This window comes from Corvus hawaiiensis, chromosome 13 (assembly GCF_020740725.1).
Source record: "Corvus hawaiiensis isolate bCorHaw1 chromosome 13, bCorHaw1.pri.cur, whole genome shotgun sequence".
NCBI classification, from domain to species: Eukaryota; Metazoa; Chordata; class Aves; order Passeriformes; family Corvidae; genus Corvus; species Corvus hawaiiensis.
This window is the reverse complement of record NC_063225.1, coordinates 10,191,021-10,212,460: the sequence shown is the minus strand read 5'-3', so window position 1 is coordinate 10,212,460 and position 21,440 is coordinate 10,191,021. Positions and strand designations below refer to the sequence as shown.

Here is a 21,440-nt window from a genome sequence, read left to right as displayed (position 1 = left end):
CTGATATACGAATGTTTGCATTTTTGGTGTTCTTGATTTTTAGGTTTTTCTCTTAAAACAAGAAGAGAGACTCCATGAAAGTCAAAAGAAGCACAGTCAGTCATCAGTGCAGTCAGGGTAGAATTTGCACAGCTGCCAAAATGAGGTTCAGATATTTTACTGGGTGACACAAAATAAATGTTTAATTCATAGTGCGTAGCACTTTAAATAAATATCACTTGGCCACCCTCTAATGAGGATATACTTGACCATTGGCACCTCGTATTCTGGCTGTAGTTTCTCTCACTAGTTTTTATGGCAGACTGTACATGTTTTAGAAAAAACAACATTCAAAATACAATTCATTCAATCTTGTCTAAAATGAGTCTTCAGTTTTGTAACGTCATGTTTGAAACCCTACATTTAAATTGCTGCTTGCAGACAGTCTTCAGGATTCAAACTGATCTTAAAACTGAATTTTATGGAGCAATAAACTGCAATATCATATACTAGGTGATGGCAACATACAGCTACTGCCTACTTTTGACTAGGGACCTAAAAATTTCTTCTCCATTTTGCCTTCTTGAGAGACATTTGCTTATTCCCTGCATCCTATGGCATGCTGGACCCACCTACATGCTGGTTTTCTAGAGGTTTAGCCTGTGCTCGAGGAGCAGTTAGTTTTTGAGCCTGGCTGCACAAAGGAATCAGAAGTTTGGTTAGTGAATATTCTTTCTCACTGCTTTTTGTTGCGTAACCAGAACTGTTTCTTGGACAAACCAGCCAGAGAGTGAAGAGGAAGGGAAAATCTCTGGGAATAATGGAGCGGCTGCAGGAGGGCTCCCCCTGCTCCTGGTTGTAACAGGTGGGAGGGCAGAGGGAGTAGAAGGAAAACATAACCACAGCCGTTATACATACAGATTTCCTAGGTAAACAGGGATTTGTGGAGAACAGATCTTACCCACTGCAGTGAGTTATTTGTTGTAGGTGTAGCGAGTCCCTTCTGCTCTCTCCACAGCTGCTGTTTCTCACCAGGCTTTTGTCCTTTTCCTAAGAGTCGAGCATCTCTGATTTGGGGCAGCCTTAGTTCTTAAGGTATTATCATGTTAGCACTGGGCTGTTCCTTCTGGGCAAGTGGGAAGTTAGGGTTAAATGAAGGCAGCTAGGGGGGAGGCAGCTCTTGACCACCGCCGGCGGCTCGGTGGGGCTGTGGGCTCTGGCATCTTCTCAGATCAGCTCCCCCTGGTTTATGTCAGCAGTGAGACCCAGATGGTGCTGATAAACCTTTGGCTATCTCAGTTTTGCTGAGGAGGGCTTGGCAGGAGATCACACACCTCTCCCAGAATCTTCTCAGAGTGACTTAGCGAAGGGGCTGCAGCCTCTTCCATGTCGTTCTTGGATGGAAAGCACTGCCTGTTCTCCTGAGGAAAGCTGCTCCAGAAGCTCGCTAGCACCACTCCCCCATCTTCAGGCAAGGCTCTCCCTGCTGCTTGTGTCGCTGCCAGGACTCAAACATCAGGGAAACCAGAATGTTTGCACTGTGAGCTAATCTACTCTTTAAAGATGTTAGATAATGTAATAAAATAGCTCAGTGGTGCATTGCAATTACCTTTCACATTTCGTCATGCTTTGAAAATTTTTGTCTTGTGAAACTAGGACTGTATTTTTAGTACAGTGCGATCAAAAATGTCTGGCCAAGAACCTGATATAGTACCTAGGAAAATGGAAATATTCCTTTAAATGTCTTCCAGAGCTGTGGTTTCTGCTGACTATTAAATTCCATTTGTTATGTCCTGATTACATACTTTGGTCCGGGTGATACATGGCTTGGTTTTATAATTCCATATATATGGACAGTTTGATCTCTTCCTTGTATTTTTAATAACAGAAAGCACAACGTAGATTTTATTTTAGCATGATGTAAGCATAATTATTTAGTGGGCAAGAGAATCAAGATTACATTCTTTTGCTTGCCACTGAGGCTTACAGATTTATTATTGTTTTGTTTTTTCTTCATGGTTATGGCCAAAAGATTCATGCTATTAAACCCCAAACCGTTATGTCAGGGTAATGGTTTCTGTAACTTGGAAGTGAAGAAAGAAACCGAATCTAGAGTTGGCTAAGTCACCACTGGGTTTGGAGTGGATTTGACATTTGGATTTGATATCATTCAGTAGTGATGTGAATTAGTGCATCTCTTACAAACCTGCATCACGGTTCACGCAGTTCACTCCTCCTGGCATTTTGCAGCATTCAGGGCACAAATTATTAGCAGTGATCTCAACTCCTCTCATGAACTACACAACCTTTTGCTGTCATCTGCTCTTTTCCAGTCTTTGGTGTATCTCTTTTACTATAAGAAAATTTCAAGGCTGGCATTTATTACACTTCTTATCTGCACGGTGTCTGTGCAGAACTGCTCAGCTCCTGCTGCTGCCTTGAGCGAGCCATCAGCTCTTGTCACCACACACTTCTTGTGGCCATGAGCCATCTGATCCCTGTCTAGTTGCTCTCCTATGGAACACAAAGCAAACCCAGAGCAGAGAAGATAAATGTCCTTTCAAGACAGTTCCAGTCTCAGTACCAGCGTGAGTTGTCTGAGGGATGAAGACGAGAAGGATGTTGTGGATTTTTTGATGTTGTGGGGTTGTTTTACTTTCCCTTTGCTTTAGCCCCTTGACAGAACAGAGAGGCTGACATTTCATGGGTTGGGTGGTTTCTCTCCCATTCAGAGTGGACAGGAGGGCTACGCCGCAGGAGAAATCAAACATGCAAGGAGCCCAGGAAGCTGGACTTCCAGGGAGAGGAAGGTTTTCTTCGACCAAATTCTTGACTCATTGCAAGTAGCACTGTACATCTGCTAACATGATATTGTTACTCTGCTAGTGGGTCACAGAACCTGGACACTCATCCCTGCTGCCTGCTGTAGTGGGAAGGCATCGCCTGCCAGGTCCTCAGGTTCTGGCCATGTCACTTCAGTCCCAGCCATAAATCCTCTTTCTTAGAAATCTTCCAAGTGTGAAATCCCAGTCCTCAAGAACAGGCAGTACTTTGGTTGGAAATCAGCACAAAGCAGTGAGCAGTACAACATGTTGTGTAAATCACATGTGTTTGTGTCCTCGCCCCTTCTGAAGGGAGGCGAAGAAGTGTCATTGGGAGTTGGTGGATTTAGTGGGGTTTGTATGTGATTTCTTTTAATGTGCTTCAGATTAGTCACGGTGCTTTATTTCCTAGGCTTTGTTAAGCTTGTGGTCTGACCATATTGTCATAGTCACTCCTCACAGTTTGCTCAATACTAGTTTTAATATCCGGATATAGATTTCTTCAATATCCTGCAATGCATTTTTTGGTGCTTTTCTGAATAATGCTAATACTGAACAGTCTGTGATGCACCAGGCCCCTGAGCTACATTTTAAGGTTAGCATAATGCTTTCCATCTCTCATCTTTGCGCAACACAGACTCCTGTTACGTGCTGAGGTTTTTTTAGGACATAAAGTACCCAAAAGGAGGTTCTTGCTTAAGAAGCACTACGAGACAGCACAATGGTGCTGCAAACTTGCCTCTTCTGGTCTGATCTGTCCTTGTGCCTTCTCCCTTCTACTCTCCCTCTGTCTTTGCTCTTCTCCTTTTTTATCTGTGGGAAATATCCAACGATGCACTGTTTCCATGGAAAACAATTGCTCAGGAGATCATCTCCGTATTCTTCTGGCTTAAAGATTTGTAGAAACAAATGCCATTCCAGAGGGGAAAACAAAAGTTCTCTTTTTACAGTTTGCTGAATAAAAAGGTGGCACACTGAACAGATTTGTCACCTCTGTTCCTGTGGCACTACTGAGTTAGCTGTTAAAATTTATGTGAAAGGAGAAAACAACTATTTTGAAAGTCAAGAGGTCAAACTTCTCTCAGAGACAGAGATTTGTTAGTTGCTGGTGTGTATTGAAGCACTTCTGGACCAGGTGTAGATTTGCTCTCTCCAAACAGAAGAAAGAGCCTTTGAACATATTATCATTGCCTTAAAAATAAAAAAGAAAACTCTCGCCTCGGGCATTTGACAGGAGGCCAGACCTCAGAGGACAGCTGAAGAGAGACAGACAGGTTTCTAACATCTGTTTTGGGTGGGTGGATTATATTTGACTTTGGCATTCACATCAAGACGAGGCAAAGGCAGGGCTTGATGAAGAACATGGTCCCACAGCCTACATGACATTCCCTGGCTCTGGGATGGGAAAACCCCAAACGGGGATGGGCAAAACAGCCATGAAATGAGGGTGAGAACCCTGGGGTACGTGCAAAGCTCTTTCTGTAGGCTTTAGAGAAAAGTACTGCTGGATTTGGCATCCCAAATCGGGTTGTGGCTATCAAAGACATCCCTGACAGATGTCCTTGAGCAGAGTGAGAGCTGTCCTCCCACCCAGAGCTCTGGGGGTGCCTCTGGGCCCTGCCAGATGAGCTGTGTTGAACAGTGCTGCTATTTTAAGACTCAAATAGTGTGTCAGTGCCCACTTTGCCTTCTGGCACAAGGTGCAGCCCCCAGGGCTGAGTCAGCAGTGGATCCCTGTGCCACCAGCTGATCCTGTTCCCCAACACTTGCTCTCGATAGAGGTTTCCAAGCCTGCTGTAGGCTGGGAGCTGGGAGCACCTATTTGCTCATCGGGTGCACGTCAGAGCCCGGATTAGCTCAGCGCAAAACCGCACTGAACTCGGGAACAACCTGCAGTTCAGATGATACAAGTATATCTCAGAAGAGTGCTGAGGAAAGGGCAGCAGAAAGTAGTCCTGTGTGTCCCTCTGAAAGCCCCATTGAAGGGCTCTGGCTCCCTCGTGGCCGTGCCTTTGTGGGACAGCAGAAGAACACAGTCCCCATCCATGCACCCTGCCCTCCCAGGCCTGCCTGCCTCTGAACCGCTGCAATTTATAACACCCTGAGGACACCAGGGCCCATTTCAATGCAGCTTTAAGCTGTCAGGCTGTAAATTGTCCTGGTTCAGGAGCTACTTCAAAGCAGCCCAGGCTTCCTGCAGCAAGGAGAAGGCTTTTTGGCAAACCCAGCACAAGTCATTTGCTATTCATGAGTCAAATCCCTGAAATGTCCTGGATCAGCAGCTAAAAATGGGTCATAAGAAGACAAGGCATTGCTGTCTGCTGAAGGAAGCTGCAAACTCCACTGGCCTTCTCCATCTGTTGGCTGAAGCTCCTTCTACATTCTCAGCAATGGCTTTTCCTCCCTCCCTGCCTTTCTCTGTTGAGCAAGCACACATGAGGTTTCCTGAAGCAGTGGGACCTTGACCCAACAGGCGAACCCACCCAAATGATCTCCTATTGCCCCTGTCTCTCAGATGAGTGGAAAAATGTCAGTGGAGTATGGGAAAGTCACTAATGAAAATGATGAATTCCTCCAAGCTGCCTGGTTTCCAAATCTGGAAAGGCTGCAGTGGCCAAGGGAGAGGGAAAGGAAACACCAGCTGGGTGCAAGCTGAGGTTTGTAGGCTGCAGGCTGGCAGCTGGAGGGATGAAGGGACCAAGCCATGGTGGCTGCAGGCAATGGGCACAGGTTTTGGAGGCAGGTCTGCTCTGCCAAAACTGCACCTGTGGCGCTTGGTTGCAGCCAGCAGAAGAGTGTCCTCCAGATTGGAAGCAAAGAAAACCCTAGAAAGGGACCCAAAAACTCTTTGTATGTGTGGCTAATATTCAAAAGAGAGTTCACTTGTGTTGTGTGAGTAGCAAATCCTTCCCCAAGCTGGGGAGTATTTGAGACAGTGTTTCTTTTCCTTTCCATTTCTTAGGCATTTACATTCAGCATAATTGCATTTATCGGCATCCACATCTCCTGTTTTAATTTAGAGCATTACAAAAGGAGCAGTTGAATATTCATTTTGTCAGAGCTGGATGATGGATGGTGAACATCAGCGAGGCTTAAACACCCACGTGGAGGTGAACCCCTGGCTCTGACAGACTGTGTGTAATGCAAGAGGCACTTGGTTACAGAGCTCTGCAGAGTAACGCTGCTTGTTCCTTGTCCAGGCTGTGCCAGACAGCAAACTTCCAGAAAACCTCAGACCATATACAGTTAGCCAGCAACACTATGTGAAATTTTTAACCATATTTGAACGAACGGGCTAACTTGGACACGGCGAGGAGGGAAATGCCAGTCTGCCTGACAGCTCGTTTTAATAATGAGAAAGTTGTTCCACTGACAGGAAGACAATAAAACTGTGGCTGCCTAGAAAGATGTTGCCTTTCTTCTACTTCTGAGCATATGTGAAACTGCAGAGGAGCGGGTTGGTCCCAGATCTGTGCATGTGCAGCAGTGCTTTTCCCTTCTTTCATCCCTTTTCCCTTCTTTCACCCCTTTTCCCTTCTTTCACCATTTTTCTTTCCAGGGTGTTGAATCTGAACCCACCCTGCCAACCCTATCCAGATGAGTAATTAGTAAATCACTGCTTTCCCCTAAAAAGTGACTTATTTTAAATATATTATCCCTTGTGCTTCAGCAAAGCAAGCAATAAAAATAGGTAATCTTTGTAGTTAGAGCTATTAATTCACAATTTATGGCGCTTTTGGGTTACAGGGCATGAAAGGCAAATTCTTGAGAGATTTATCAGCCGCCTGAATGGGCAGACCTCGTCTGCTGATCCCCTATTGATCAAAGAGCTGTATTTTTTATAACCAAGCTACTTGTACTGCACTTACTTTAGATGGCAGAGACCCTGTCATGGAATGGTTTTGGCAGTGCCATGTCTACGCTGGATGATGTACATATGTTTTCCAGTGATGAGACAAAAGGCAGATTTTGTTTTTAAACTCAGAACAGAAGAGCAGGAAGGCTTTAAGTCGTGCGTGGTAATGGTACAAGCACTAGAGAAACTCTTGTGCAATCATCATGTCACTGTGGAAATTCTGTCTGCAGCAGCAGCGTTACCGCACAGTGCTCGTTACCATCACAACCTTCTTAAAGCTCTGCTATCCGCGGGCCAGGGCTCAGCTGTGGATCCTCGTGGGCTGACTGAAATATGTGGCTTCTCCACATAAAACAAGGGTTTGTGACTTTATTTCCCTCCCCTCCTCTGAGCAATTGCTAAACAATTCTTTGTGCAAAAAAAAAAAAAGTGCACACGTTTCATACAGACACTTGAGAACAATGCTGTGCAGCTTTGGTAAGCCCTGGAAGCCGTCACCCTGTGCTGCTCCCCATGTGAAACAAGCTGGTGATTGAGTCCAGGCCCTTGTAGTCAGTCTTAAAACCAGCTCCAGAAATGGTGGCTCTGGCTGAAAAAACAGATTGGAGATGAAGAACTGCTCTGAGCTCTCAGGCGGGTGAAAGAGGAGTGAAACCCTCTGCCTGCGTCACAAATGTTGTGTTTGTACTGGGCACCGGTTCTGTGGGGGTCTGTAAGGAACTCCATAGCTTGTTTTCTACCAACAGGAGTAAAAGGAGATGTTCTTTTGAATCCAGGTTAATTTGAGTGAGTTCCTGCTTCATTGCTGGATGCCATGGAGGGATGTACTGAGATGAGCTCAGTTGGTTGAACACCAGGGTCGTGGGTTTTTTCGCAGTATGGGCCATTCACTTAAGAGTTGGACTCAGTGATGCCTCTGGGTCCCTTCCAACTCAGAATATTCTGTGATTTCTGTGACGATGATTACTGCTGACAGCAGACCTGAGCAGGAAACCCAGTACTGCCTCATGCTGCCAGCTCCCGCCCCACTTGCAGCAGACCAGGCTTCAGCAGCGGCCAACCACGGATATCTCAGCATGACCCTGGAAAAAGCAGCTAGAGAGCACCATGTTGGAGCACTCACAGAAATCCAAGCCTGGAAGAGAGATGGCTGTGCCATGCAGTTAACACAGTGATTCATCATCATCTTTTCCTTTGTGCTGTTGCAAACCAGGCGACACCGGTGAAACGCAAGCGGAGCTGCGTTGATCCAGCGGGACCAAGTGGACAGAATGAGCCCTCTCAGAGTGTTACTTGAATGCTGGCTTGTTCTGTGTTTCAGATAACCCCAGCAGCATGAAGTGGTGTGCAGCTACCACCTCCTAGGGACAGGCCATCAGCAATTTGGAAGGGGCTAAGGTTTCAAGAGTGCCTTCATAACAACATCCCTTCTTCCAGCTGCTCTCCTGGCAGAGGCACAACGCAGCAGCACCCACAGAGTGGCTGTTTTGGCACCTGGGAGGAGGGTTCACCAGCAGAGGAGTTAGAAATGTTACGTATTTCCAGTTTTCTGTCAGTTTTCATCAGCTGATACTGATGTGGCTGGCAGAGAGGTGCTTTTACCATCACTTGTTAGGAAAGCATAACGCAGATGGATTTATAAACGCAGTTATGGAAGATGATGTCTCACTTCAAGGCTGTTCTGGCACTGCAGGTCTGATGGGCTGCAGCTTTAAGACAGGCAGTTGCGCAGTTGGCCTTGTCTTGGGGATTTAATTCAGCATTCCCAGCTCCCTTCTTGCCCCTTTCCAAAAGGTATATGTGTTCCTGACACAAATCTTCTCAAGGGATCAGAAACAGCAAGCATAGTCTGTTGCTATGAAAAAGGGGCCGTGGCCCTCCTCATCCAAAATGGTTCTGCTTAAGCTGGAAGTGATGAATGTCTTGCAAATGAACTGTTTTTTAAAATACACCCCCACCTTTTTACATGCAGGGAAGAACTGCAGCAGTCACTATTGTGAGGCTGAATCTTTGCATAATTAAATTCACAGTAATCTCCTGTGAAGGCTCAAGAGAGATGCAGAGCTTTGTGCTGATGTGACTGCCTCAGCCCTGTCCTTCAGTGCTGTTACTGTGACATTGTCTCTGTGTAGGGCTCTGTCTGCCTACTCAGGGGTGGAGGTTCCTGAAACATTCTGCAGCAACAGAAAGCTGTGCTGGTGGGCACATGGGGGCAAGACTGGCAGGGGGGGATCCTGCAGACAGACCCACTGGAGCCAGTGCTTCCCCCAGGCTTCTTGCAGAATCTGGTGTTGGCACAGATCTGGAGACCTGGGGTGGTGTGTGATGCAGGATCACTGCTATCCCCGTCCAGTCTGGCAGAGAGGCTATGCTGCTCCAGCTTGGATTTCTGATGTTGGACTGATGCTGAGATGGGTGGCTGCCTGGGTTGCAGCTGAAATTTCTCCAAGCAGAGGGTTTCTTCACCCCCCTGTAAGAAGCAGCTTTTGGTAGCCTTGCCAAGTGGACCAAAAAGGCTCATCATCCATCATGGCTCGCAACTGCTACAAAACCACTGGATGTAGAAAGTAGCTCCCAAATAGGAATCTTTGAATTCCATGAACAGAAGTATTTCTAAATGATTACATTACTGCTTCTTGAAAACACATGGTGGAAAATCACACAGCAGTCCAGAAGAGGTCTTCTCTTCTGTAGTCTGTGTTCAGAGGAAACTGCATCCCTCTAACTCTGTTTTTAGCATCCAAAAATTATTGGCCAGGGTTTCAGAAGCTTTCTGCTCATCATCTCCAAGAAACTCCTCTCCAAGGGTCATGTGGTGCTCCTCTGGAATCTTAACACTTCACATGAGAAAGAGCAGATACAGACTTCGAAGGATGCAGCTCTGTCTTTCATGGGCCTGTTGAAATTCATAATGAAAAACAAGTTTTCTTGTGCTCTGCCTGCACTGTGGAGTAGAAGTGTGGAGCTGACAACAAGGAAAAGAAATCCTGAGACACAGTAGATTTGGTGTGCAAGTAATTTGGCATCATCCCTCAGTGTGGCCTTTAAATGAGCAATCAGCAGCGAGTCACTGTATCCCTGGTTTTGTTTGGATCTGGGACAGAGGCTGGAGAGGGAGAGCTGAATCATTTGCCCCATGGGTCAGAGCCTTACCATGAGCAAGGGCGAGCCTTGTGAAGAGCAGCAATTTGCACCAGGACTTGTAATTTGGAAATTATGCTAGAAGCAACTTTTGATTACACTTTCTCAGGCAATCCCAATACCAATTAGTCATTTGCACCTACGATGTTCTGCTTCTTTAATAGCTGTAGCATAGAACATTTGTTAATGTTTAGTGGTATTTTATTTGTTTTTGTTTCTGTCAAATCAGAACCCTTTGGATGAAAACCTTGCAATCACATCCAGCGCTCCTAAGGTTTGCATAGTTAACTCTAAATATCCTAAACTGGCACGTTCTGTTTTATCTGGTTTCTATATCCTTATTTAGACCAGGAAGATGAAGCTCAGCTTAATGCAGGGCCAGGAGGAGGGAAGTTCTCTGCTTCCTAGCTGGAGGATCTCAGTTCCCAAGTGCCTTGGACTGCTCCCACATGTAGGTTTTGGGTAATGAAATCGTCAAGCTCAGGGTCAGAGGTGAGGTACACGATGCCAGTTTTGAAGACCCATTCATTTTTGCAGGTTTTCTTCTTTCCTTTGCCAAGCTGGAAATACTTTAAAGGCTACTTGGTTTGAGAAACTGTAAATGAATAAGTTATTTTTAAGCTCTTCTACTTGCTTAAACAAGAAAGGATTGGGAGAAAAACAGTTGTTTAATTAAAAGCTACTTGGTATGTTTCACAAAAGCTTGAACTCCAGCAGTAACTCTCCTAATTCACAGATTCCTTGGGAATTCAATGACCTTGAGTTTGCTGTGCTTGAGACTTGCCTTAGTACTTGGCTTCCTTTCTGGAATACTTTTGGAGAGGAGAGCGGTGCAGAAGGTACTGCGAGGCTCTTGAGTGAGACCAGCACTGTTTCACTTAGGATCATATAAGAAGAGGCATTTGTGTTGTACAAAATAAACTTCTTGCTTCAGAGCATGCCTTACTGCACCCAGAGGTCACAGCTGGATCTGCCTCTGCTTCCCCACCAGTCTGCCATGGAAATTTTGAGTACTGGCTGCTCAGGATGATTTTCTTGCTTCTCTTTATGAAACAAAGCAAACGTGAACCAGCAGTACATGATGAAATTTGTGTGAGAAGTAACTTGTCTGAAGAATCACATCATTTAATCGTGCTCCAGAGCTCAGGGCTTCACTTGTCAGCTGAGAGGGAAGTCTGATCTCCCAGCGCCGAGTGGTGTTTCCTGCATCCTTTCCTGTAGTGGCAACTGGGGAGGTTAAAGCCGTGAACGAGTGGCCAAGTTCACTGGAAATGAGTGTTTATCCATTACTTCCCTGTGTTTGTTTCCACCATAATAACTCTGTCTGAAGGAGTGGCTTCAGTCATGTCAATGTTTAGCTGTGGGATATAAAGCATCAGGATTTAAACAGAAAGAAACCTGAATACAGAGTTGTATCCAGGAGGCCCCTGCAGTCTTTCCCTCTAGCGGAGGGAAGTCAGCAGTAAACAAAGCTCCACTGCTCCTTTCCCTTGGCAAAATTCTTCATCAGGTGAGCTATACTGGTGATGTAAAAACCAGACAACTGGTTATCTGTTGTGGTTAATCAGTGCAAAGTGGCAAAATTGTGCTAGTGCAGCTACAATTATTTAGTGCAGTTCCTTGGGATGTGGGTGCAGAAAGTGTTTCATTTCACTTCAACCAGCCAACAGGAGCTGCCCCCTTCCTTGCACCAGCTCTGGCACATCTCCGGAAGGAGGAGCAAGGAGGAGGTGGACATGAGCATCCTGTCTGGATTTGGCTGCAGAGCTGAGGGGCAGGGTGGGGCTGTCCCAGCACCTGAGTTGCTCCCACAGGAGAACAGCTCCACACTGTGACCCACATCCTCATCTCCCGATGGCAGTGCTCAGAGCTAGGTGACATTAACCATCATTTGGGCTTTTAATTAGCTGGGCTTTGTATTTAAAGCCCATCTTGGGCATTTTGAAATCTGCCATGCAGCGTGTCTTATCCACGATTGCATTTCATGAGACTTGCGGTGCTGCGTTTTCTGGGCTCTGGTAGCACAATCTGGAGCTGTGAGAGAAAGCCCTTGGGGGCTAATCCATGGCTGCAGGCCAGCTTCTGCATAAACTGGTCTTATTTTTAAAGTCCATTTTCTCCAGTACACTTTTTTTTGGCCTGCAAAAGACTTCTTCATTTAAAACTAGGAACATAACACTCTCTCCTTTCAGTTGGTCTTTTGGACATGAGCCAGCAGTGCCCACAACAGCTGTACCACAGTTTAAACATTCAGTCTCTAATGGTTTGGGGAACATTAGGGTTTTTAAGGCTTCAACAGGTCTAGAGTAAATAGTGGTCAATAAAGAGTAGCTCTTCTTTGTATCCCTACGCTCTCAGTGCTCTGCACTAGAATAAAGCATGCTTAGAATATAATCATTGCAAAATTAATATCCATGAAAGGTTCTTTTTTAAAAAAAAAGAATCATAGAGAAACCTGTTTCACTAGAAGAAGAGTTCACAAGAGTTCAGTTCTCAAGACTCTGGTAACGGGCATGGGGAAGTTTGCACGTAATGTCTGTGGGAGACGTGCATGTCCTGGGCTTGTGTCGCTCCCCACGTGTGTGTTTAGTGACTGGGAGGAGCAAATAAATCACAGTATTCCTTTCTCTATGGCCTTCTTCCCCCCTCCTATTGATGGTGTACACAAGAGTTACTTATGATTTTGTGTCTTCCTTATGGTTTCTGGTATCGCATGGAGTCGAAAGCCAGCGTGTGCTAATTGGTAATATTTAATATAGTGTTTTGGACCCAAATATGGTAAGAAATTAATGTTAGCAGTGATTAGTGATAGTTGGGTATTGCCCTTATTAGTGATTGAACCCAGTGCTGGGGACCCTTAACAATTTGAGCAAATGAATGTTGGTGGAGCTGTCAAACAGCATGGAGGGAACTGCTCAGTTCCATCAAGTTTGTAGATGTGGGTGAGCAAACACAATCGATGTGGGGCTGGTTTCTAGGGGAAAGCTCTTGGGCCTTGCAGCCCTTCTGTGGGACTGGGTCAAGTGTCTGCCAGCACCTTGGCCCAGGAAGGGTTAAATTGCTCCATTGGCCACTGGCCACTTGGACTTCGTGTACAGCGCTTGGTGTAGTTGTGAAAAAATAGTTTGTAACTCCTTGTACTCTCTGTAGGGAATTAATTAACCCCTTCCAGTACCCTTCTTTGTGTTTGCTGCTGGTGTGAGGTGTACCTTGGCACCCAGAGAGGGATCAGAGCTGCAGGATCCTGGCACACCCCGTGCCTGCTGCAGCCTGCTGAATGCAAGGGGACAAGGGGGACGCTGGAGTAGGAGAGGGGGAGACTTCATAGGAAAAACATTGAACGTGCCAGCCTTGCAAGGCATTCTTCTGAAAAATAGGATTATATAAAAGCCTGGTTACTGTGGTGCTTCTCATTAGCTGCACCGCAGGGTTGGCTGGAGTGCAGGGCTCGGGCAGTTGTCACCTTTTTGGCTGGAGCAAGGTGGCTGTTACTAGATGTTTCAGTTGTAAATTGCTTTGTGTTGAAGCCCCAGTAAAGTCTTACTGAGATATGTTATATATTCAGTTCAGTTTTTGAAGCAAGCTAGTTTTGGGAAGGGGCAAGAAGGACTATTAGAAGTCTACCCTAAGAGGTTGCTCCAGAGTGGCAAGCCAGAGCGTTAAAATATGCTTCTTAATTTTAATTTGTGCCATTTGCTAGGGGTTCCTATCTTTACTTCCATTGGGAAGTTTCATAACATTTTCCTACCCATCGGTATTCTATTAAAACTTTGTTGTGTAATCTGAAAGCCTTTCTGCTTCTCATGGTTTCCTCTTCAGAATGCCCTAGGTAGCAATTTTAGAGTAAATGCATTCAGGCTGCATGGTCTTGATTTTGTTCTTATAAATTCAAAACAAGACTTGAAATTAAATCCTATTGTCAGGTTTCCTTTAAATAGCAGCAGCCTACTGATGTGATTTAAGAATTTTTATCTAATGTCACAGTACTTCTGGAAAAGCCTCTGCCTGGAGTTGTAGTTAAAATGTCAGTGAAATTGGTTATCATATGCATTTAATACTTCTAGTTCCAGATATACATAGTGTTAGAGAATAGATCAGTGTTGTCAGTAAAATAAGTGGGTCCTGCAGTGTTGGACTGATCCTGTTCTTCCCGTGTGAGTTCTCCACTGTAATAGACTGTGCTCACAGGACTGACCCTAAGTGGGTGTGATTTGAGGTCTCCTAGAGCCCTTCACAGCAACAGTGAGGTTCAAAGTGACCAAAAAAATAAAGTGTTATTAATAGAGGAAACAATACAGGGATACAAATGAAGAACAGTCTTTTGGGTGACTGGAAAAAATGTGTTTCTTGGGAAAGCTTGAGGTTCATTCAGTTTGGATAACTCTGCTGGACGTGGGATTAGACCAGCTAACCTCTGCCCGTAGCGCTCTTTTAAATCTTGCATGACTTCTAAAGGGATATTATACATCTCGACAGGCAGCTCATCTGAGGCCTGCCAAGGGGCCATGGCCAAGATGTTCTCCTTTGGCTGCATTGCTGCACGGATCCATCCATCCTCTGGCCTGGATTGCTCCCAGACAGCGTGCACGCAGCAGGGATCACTTGGGGAGAGTGGGAAGAAGGTGAACTTGAAGGAGAGGGGGCGGGGGACTGGTGGCGACCCACGAAATAAATGTCCTTCCTTTCTCAGTCCAGCTGAAATTCCTCCCTCCCTCCTTTGCAGTGATTTACATTTGCTCAGATTAAAATCCATGCTCCCAGTAAACTCAGCTTGCTCCGTGCTGTCGGCAGCGATACGCCGAATGTCAGGTTTCAGCATGCACACAGTCAGCTCGTTAAGATAGCAGCAATTAAATCCAGGTGTAAGTTTATCCCTAAGATTCAGTGTCTGTCCACAATAATGGGAAAAATGCATCCGAAGGCCTAATAAAACAGGACTTGTGCTGGCTCTGAGCAGCTGGTAAAGGGAAGGTTTCTGTGCTGGTGATTTTCCTTTTAGTGCTCTGTTTGCCATCATATTTGAGACATTCTCCCTGGTTCTTTTTTGGGTTTGGCTCTTTGCTGATCTATATAGCCCCTTTTACACAAGCTTTATTGACTGTGTTACCTGTGGCAGATTCCACTGCCAGTAACAGGGATTGGATCCCATATTGAATGAAGGTGCTGTGTCAGCTTTGGCAGGTTGATGACGTTTGTGCTGTGACATAGAATCTGCCCATGGTCTTTCTAAATTTCCATTATCTAAGCTGGTATATACCTTTGGCCCCAAGGTTTTTTTATCAGTTTATTTTCCACATTATCTTTCTGGTTTGTCTGCTTTCCTGAGACTTGTGAATCTAATCTCAGCTCACTATCTTCTTGTTTTGAAATAGCAAATGCCATGTTAAGGATGTTTTTATTCTGGTGTACACATGCATCCTGTATTACCTGACTTCTGGAACTCTAGGAATCTCAGGTGCGCTTTACTGTCCATTGACATTTTAAAATGACAGCTGTAGCTTTGCATTGCAGCACTTGAGGTAACATATTTGGCATCTTGGCCAAAACATTCAGCAACTTGCATTTTTAATGCCTAAATCTGAATTTTTAAAGCCTAAATGGCATTTGGGTATAATGGAAAAGGTGTTGTCAGATTTGCTTAGTATGTACATGGCATCCCTTTTTATTGTTCTTTATTATTAAAACAATGGGAAACAGATGAATAGTAAGAGTTTTGTAGTGAACACTTCACGGTGTTATTTTCCTGGTGATGGTGTGTTGTTATGAAGAAATGAGCTTACAATCGACTTACTGCTGAATTGTTTGGCTGCTGGTGATATCTCTAGAATGGGCTGTAGTAATCCCAAATCCATGATAGATGTTTCTTTCACCAGTTTACAATGAATAATCCTCTTAATTTCCTTGAATAGCAGCTGGTATTGCTACAACCTGTGTCTAAACCCAAGAACAGCTTATTCAGAAAGCCTTCTGTGAGCAAGGGGGAATTCTCTCCCAGCGGGGTTGCGTGGGCAAACTTTCACAGGGTCAGCACTGCCGAGACTCTGACTTCTCCTCCCTCTCTCTCTCTCTCTTCTAGATGCAGCAGCTGTTCTACGAGAATTACGAGAAGAACAAAAAAGGCTACATCCGAGACCTGAGGAACAGCAAAATACACCGAGCCATAACACTGCACCCCAACAAGAACCCCCCATACCAGTACAGGCTGCACAGCTACATGCTGAGCCGCAAGATCGCGGAGCTGCGCCACCGCACTGTGCAGCTGCACCGTGAGATTGTGCTCATGAGCAAGTACAGCAACACCGAAATCCACAAGGAGGACCTGCAGCTGGGGATGCCGCCCTCCTTCATGCGGTTCCAGCCTCGCCACCGCGAAGAGATACTGGAGTGGGAGTTTCTTACAGGAAAATATTTGTATTCGGGCGCTGACGGGCAACCGCCTCGGAGAGGAATGGATTCGTCCCAGCGTGAAGCGTTGGATGACATCGTTATGCAGGTCATGGAAATGATCAACGCCAACGCCAAGACCCGGGGGAGGATCATCGATTTCAAGGAAATACAGTATGGATACCGCAGGGTGAACCCCATGTACGGAGCAGAGTACGTGCTGGACCTGCTGCTTCTCTACAAGAAGCACAAGGGGAAGAAGATGACGGTCCCTGTGCGAAGGCATGCGTACCTGCAGCAGACCTTCAGCAAGATCCAGTTCATGGAGCATGAAGAAATGGATGCCAAAGAGCTGGCCAGCAAAATCAACCAGGATTCTGGGTCCTTGTCCTTCCTCTCCAACTCGCTGAAGATGTTTGTCCCCTTCCAACTCAGCAAGTCCAAAGCAGAAAGGAAGGAGCTCAAAGACAAGAAGATCAACATCCTGATCCCTCTCTCCGGACGTTTTGACATGTTTGCAAGGTTCATGGGGAATTTTGAAAAGACGTGCCTCATTCCAAACCAGAACGTCAAGCTGGTTGTCCTGCTTTTCAATTCCAACTCCAACCCTGACAAAGCAAAGCAAATCGAGCTGATGAGAGATTACCGCTCCAAATACCCCAAGGCGGACATGCAGGTTCTGCCGGTGTCGGGGGAGTTCTCGAGGGCACTGGCTCTGGAAGTTGGATCTTCTCAGTTCCAGAATGAGTCTTTACTTTTCTTCTGTGATGTTGACTTAGTGTTTACCACAGAATTCCTCCAGCGGTGTAGAGCCAATACAGTTTTGGGTCAGCAAGTATATTTTCCCATCATTTTTAGCCAGTATGATCCAAAGATTGTTTATAGTGGAAAGGTTCCTAGTGACAATCATTTTGCCTTCACTCAGAAAACAGGTTTCTGGAGGAACTATGGCTTTGGTATCACCTGTATTTACAAAGGTGACCTTCTTCGAGCAGGTGGCTTTGATGTCTCCATCCAAGGTTGGGGCCTTGAAGATGTAGATCTATTTAACAAAGTCATTCAAGCTGGCTTAAAAACTTTCCGAAGCCAAGAAATTGGAGTAGTCCATGTGCATCACCCTGTTTTTTGTGACCCTAATCTTGATCCAAAACAATATAAAATGTGCTTGGGGTCCAAAGCTTCAACTTATGGATCCACACAACAGCTGGCTGAAATATGGTTTGAAAAAAACGACCCAAATTTTGGGAAAAGCAGCAATACTAATGGCTCAGTGAGGACAGCCTAATGTCCAGCTATGCTGGAAAAGACTTTTTTTTAATTATCTAATTTATTTTTGGGAAAATGTTTTTTGATAACTCACTTTTAAAAGACCACACAGGATATATTTTAGAAATCATCGTTGTTTTCTTACAAAGCGCTCGTTTTGAGAAGAACAAGGCCCTTGGGTTTTTTTGTTGTTGTGTTTTTGGTTTTGAACAAAACTGTGATCAGTATTTGCCTTCAAACAAAAAAAAAAAGAAAAAAAGAATTGTTTAAGAGTTATCTGACCGATCAGTGGAAATCTGACTTGAATTAGAATTTCCTTATGAACAAAAGATTGTTTCCTACCGTTTCCAGTGCCGTCTTCATGGCTGGGATTCTGTAAATTGGGACCTGAGCGTGCAAAACCAAGTGACAAAACGCTGTGTCTAAATGTTTTTGGTGTGACTGCTACCGTGCAAAGATTCTGCTCCTTTGGTTCAGGATTAGCCATTAATTTTTAAATTGCATTAGAAAATCTGAGTTGCTGTGGTGATGAGAAGGGTGGTAATTGCAGGAGGTTGGTTTTTTTTTTTCCTAATAGCTGATTATTTCAGTTGAAAAATACACTTCCACTTATTATGGGCAGGTGAGGGAAGGAAGTAAGCACAACCTGCAATCTGATTAGTCCTTGTAGAAATTGCTGTGTTTGATATTTGGTCCATATATGGACAGAACGTTTGGGGAATCCGTGGTGGGTTCTGTGTATTGTCCTCAGCCGCCATCCGAGGGCTGAGCGATGTGACCAGGAAATGCCGAAGCCTGATGAGCGAGGGGAAGAGGCTGGGAAATGGGAATCCCTTGCAGCCAAATGACAGCACACAGTGAACAATCCAAGTTTCCTGATGAGAACTTGGAAAACTCCTCTGCACCGAGTGTCCTGCGCCCGATCGCATCGATTTTGTTCAGTTGGTTACATGATGTTGATGGGAACAATTACTTCATTTGATTACTAGTTTTGTTTTGGGATTATTTTTTTTCTGTATCTGTTAGACCGTTAATTTATTTAATATCCATTGTTTTAGGTTCTTGACCTTTCCTTGAATATCTGTTAGTCATTTTAATATTTTATATATATATATATATGTGTGTGTAAATATATATATATATATTAGGAATGTATTGCATCTTCTCACTGATAAGGTAGTGTACATCATACTTACAGTAAATGATCTCCAAAGATTACTTTCTAAAATATTTTTTCATGAATCTTTTCCCGCCCCTGCCCCCCCCCAAATTTCTTTTAACATTTTTGGAATGGCTTCAGTGAGTTTAGGAAATATTTTGGTATTCCAAGAGGAACTGAGGAGGCTGAATACAAGGAAAGTGTGATCCCTATGAGTTAACACCTAGCAGGGTAAGAGAAAATACACAAAATAAAGTGCCTTAAAGCCAGATAGGGAACCCTGTACACTGAGACTTAGGCAGTGAATGGACATTGTCATTGAAGCAGATGATCTCTTGGGACCTGTGTACATGTAAATATCCTGCTCAGCAGAAATAAAAAATAAAAACCAGTGAACAATATATTTTTCTATTGTATCCTCCAGCCCCATTTCATCTCATTGCCCTCAGTTCCACTTCGCCTACTCTTTGGGAAGTGGAGACGAGTGAAGGAATTGAGAAAACCCGAAGCTTAGGTGGTTGTTGCCATGTTTGAAGGGATCTTACGGAGCAATTGCTATTCCAGTAGAAGAAATAACCATTGTTTACACGTGTATGAACTGCAACTAGCATAGAGTCTGTGTCCTACCATGTTCATCATTTTCTGGTGACAGTCCCAAGGATGTAGGTACTTGGATGGATTCAGTGCATGGAAAATTTTTCTTTCCCTTCTCTTTTTTTTTTTTCCTTTCTTTTTTTCTTTTCTTTTTTTTTTTTTTAAGACTTGCTTCTAAGATGCAATAAAGATTTTTTATTTGCAATCAGAGCTGCTCACGTCGTCAGTCCATATCATTCCACCCAGTGCAGGCACAGAGGTAACACACTTTGGGAAGTAAGCCTAGGTAAAAGGATCTCCCTCTTCCAAAGGGTTTTGACCTCTGTGTTGTGTTTTGGCCTGGGATGAGCTCAGTGCTTCTACCTTGGCTCTGAGGGAAGGGAGAACAGACCCATTCTGGGGTCTGTTGAGCTGTGCCATTGCCTGGTTTGGACATTTCTTCATGAAAACGTTAGAAGTACTTTTGCTGCCTGAAAATACCCATAAGTATACATTTCAAATGCATACAGTGACAAGGCTGAATGGTGCCCTAATGTTTTGTGTATTCAAAACACAGTAAAAATAATTACTAAGTGGGTTGAGAACTTATTTTTTAATAGCTCTAGGAGTTGTTAAGTATTGGTGTGAGGACAAAATTAAGTCCCAAAGCAAGAATCTTAGGGATTGCAGAGGTGTATCTTCACACAAGCAACTTGTATTTGTGGTACAGAAAAGAGCTTGAAGAATATGAACCCCAAAGAACAGCACCAAAATGGGCGAAAAAAAGCCCTGTACTGTATTTATTAACATTTATCATTATGTAGGACTTTTTTTAGCCCATAACAGCTGGTAAAAGCAGAATGTATGTAACTGGAAAAAGCCATTTAGTGAACAGCACCCATCTGGTATTTGAGTTTTTTTCTGAGTTGCCACAGTTCTAATTCTGCTAGCAAATCCCTATTAAAAGTGAGTTTTGGACCAAGCTTGCAGGCAGCTCTTGAGGCCCCGCATCGCAATTGATCACATGTTTTATGGACTCTCAGCTTAAAAGTAATCCATTTTAAAGGTAAATTTTAGTTATAACCCTTTATCACAAAGTCTAACCACATCAATCCCATTTTATACTAAAATAAGTGGCATTTGCTGCCCCAGCTGTAAGACACTGGACTGAGGTGGAAAACATCAGCAGGTAGGTGCTAACCCAGCCTTGACAAGAATCCCTTCTGGGGCTGAAACATTTCATCTGCAATTTACTCAAGTTGTTTGGTTTGGACAGAAGTTTCCTTCTTGCTGAGGAGGCTGGAAAACCCTGGAGGGTTTGCATCTGGGCCACAGAGGTGTGAGAAAATGAGATGGTGTCGTCCTGAAAATGAAGGACGTGGTGCCCAGTCATGTGCTGTCTGTCGAGATGCTGCTCTTCTTCATTAAAACAATTTAAAATGTGAGAGACTTCTTTCCCTCGTTATTCTGGTGCAGGTAACCTGGGTTGGATGCTGTGTCGGCTGTGGGCATCCTCACAGCAATAAAACTCCCACCCAAAGAGAGCTTTGCAGCCCCTGGGCACGTGGGGTTAAATCCTTCACCTTCCCTGATCACCCATGGGGGGGAGCTGGATTTATTAATGCTGTTTTCTAAAAACTTTTCCCTCCTGCTCAAGATCGATGATGGCAAAAAGAGGCAAAGGGAGCTAGGGAAAATGTGAGTCCAGAAAGGCAGCAGGTACTTCTGGTGACTGTTGTGCTGGATGTGACTATTTACATGTGAAACATTTATCTGTAACTGCAGAGTCACAGTCCATGGAAGGATTTCAAGTTTTGGTCGTTTAGGCACAGTGGGGGTTTATTACACAGAAAACTCAGTGACCAGCTCCAGCCCCACTTAGCTCCCCTGGACCTGGCTGGATGGTTCCTTTCAGCAAAATCAGCACAAAGTCCCGCTGACCCAAATCTGCTTACTCTTGAGTTTTTGTGGAAGCCTCTAACTTTACATTGCAAATTATTATCCTGAGCCATTTCACATGAATACTTGCTAAAAATACTCGGCTTGCACAGCCAGCCGCAATCAGGAGCTTTTTGGAAAGAAAATCTTACAGAGGCATTAAAAATGGGGAGAAGGTCCAGGCCCCACCAGGGCTCCTCCTCTGCTCTGGCCATGGTGATGCCTTGGCTGGTGGGACACTGCTCACGTGGGACCTGTTTTAAATTAATGCTTTTGTACCCAGTGGACTCTGCCAATGTGAGTTGTGCTGACCAGAGCAAAT

The 21,440-nt window shown here is 44.6% G+C and overlaps 1 protein-coding gene across 1 annotated transcript in view; it reads left to right on the top strand.

The window, feature by feature from the left end:
- Positions 1–20,625, top strand: part of CHSY1 (chondroitin sulfate synthase 1) — a 76,817-nt gene extending 56,192 nt beyond the window's left edge. Inside the window, exon 3 of the mRNA XM_048318246.1 lies at positions 15,875–20,625. Within this exon, the coding sequence (XP_048174203.1) occupies positions 15,875–17,467 (1,593 nt within the window). The 3' untranslated portion in view covers positions 17,468–20,625. The remainder of the gene's footprint in view (positions 1–15,874) is intronic.
- The last annotated feature ends 815 nt before the right edge of the window (positions 20,626–21,440 follow it).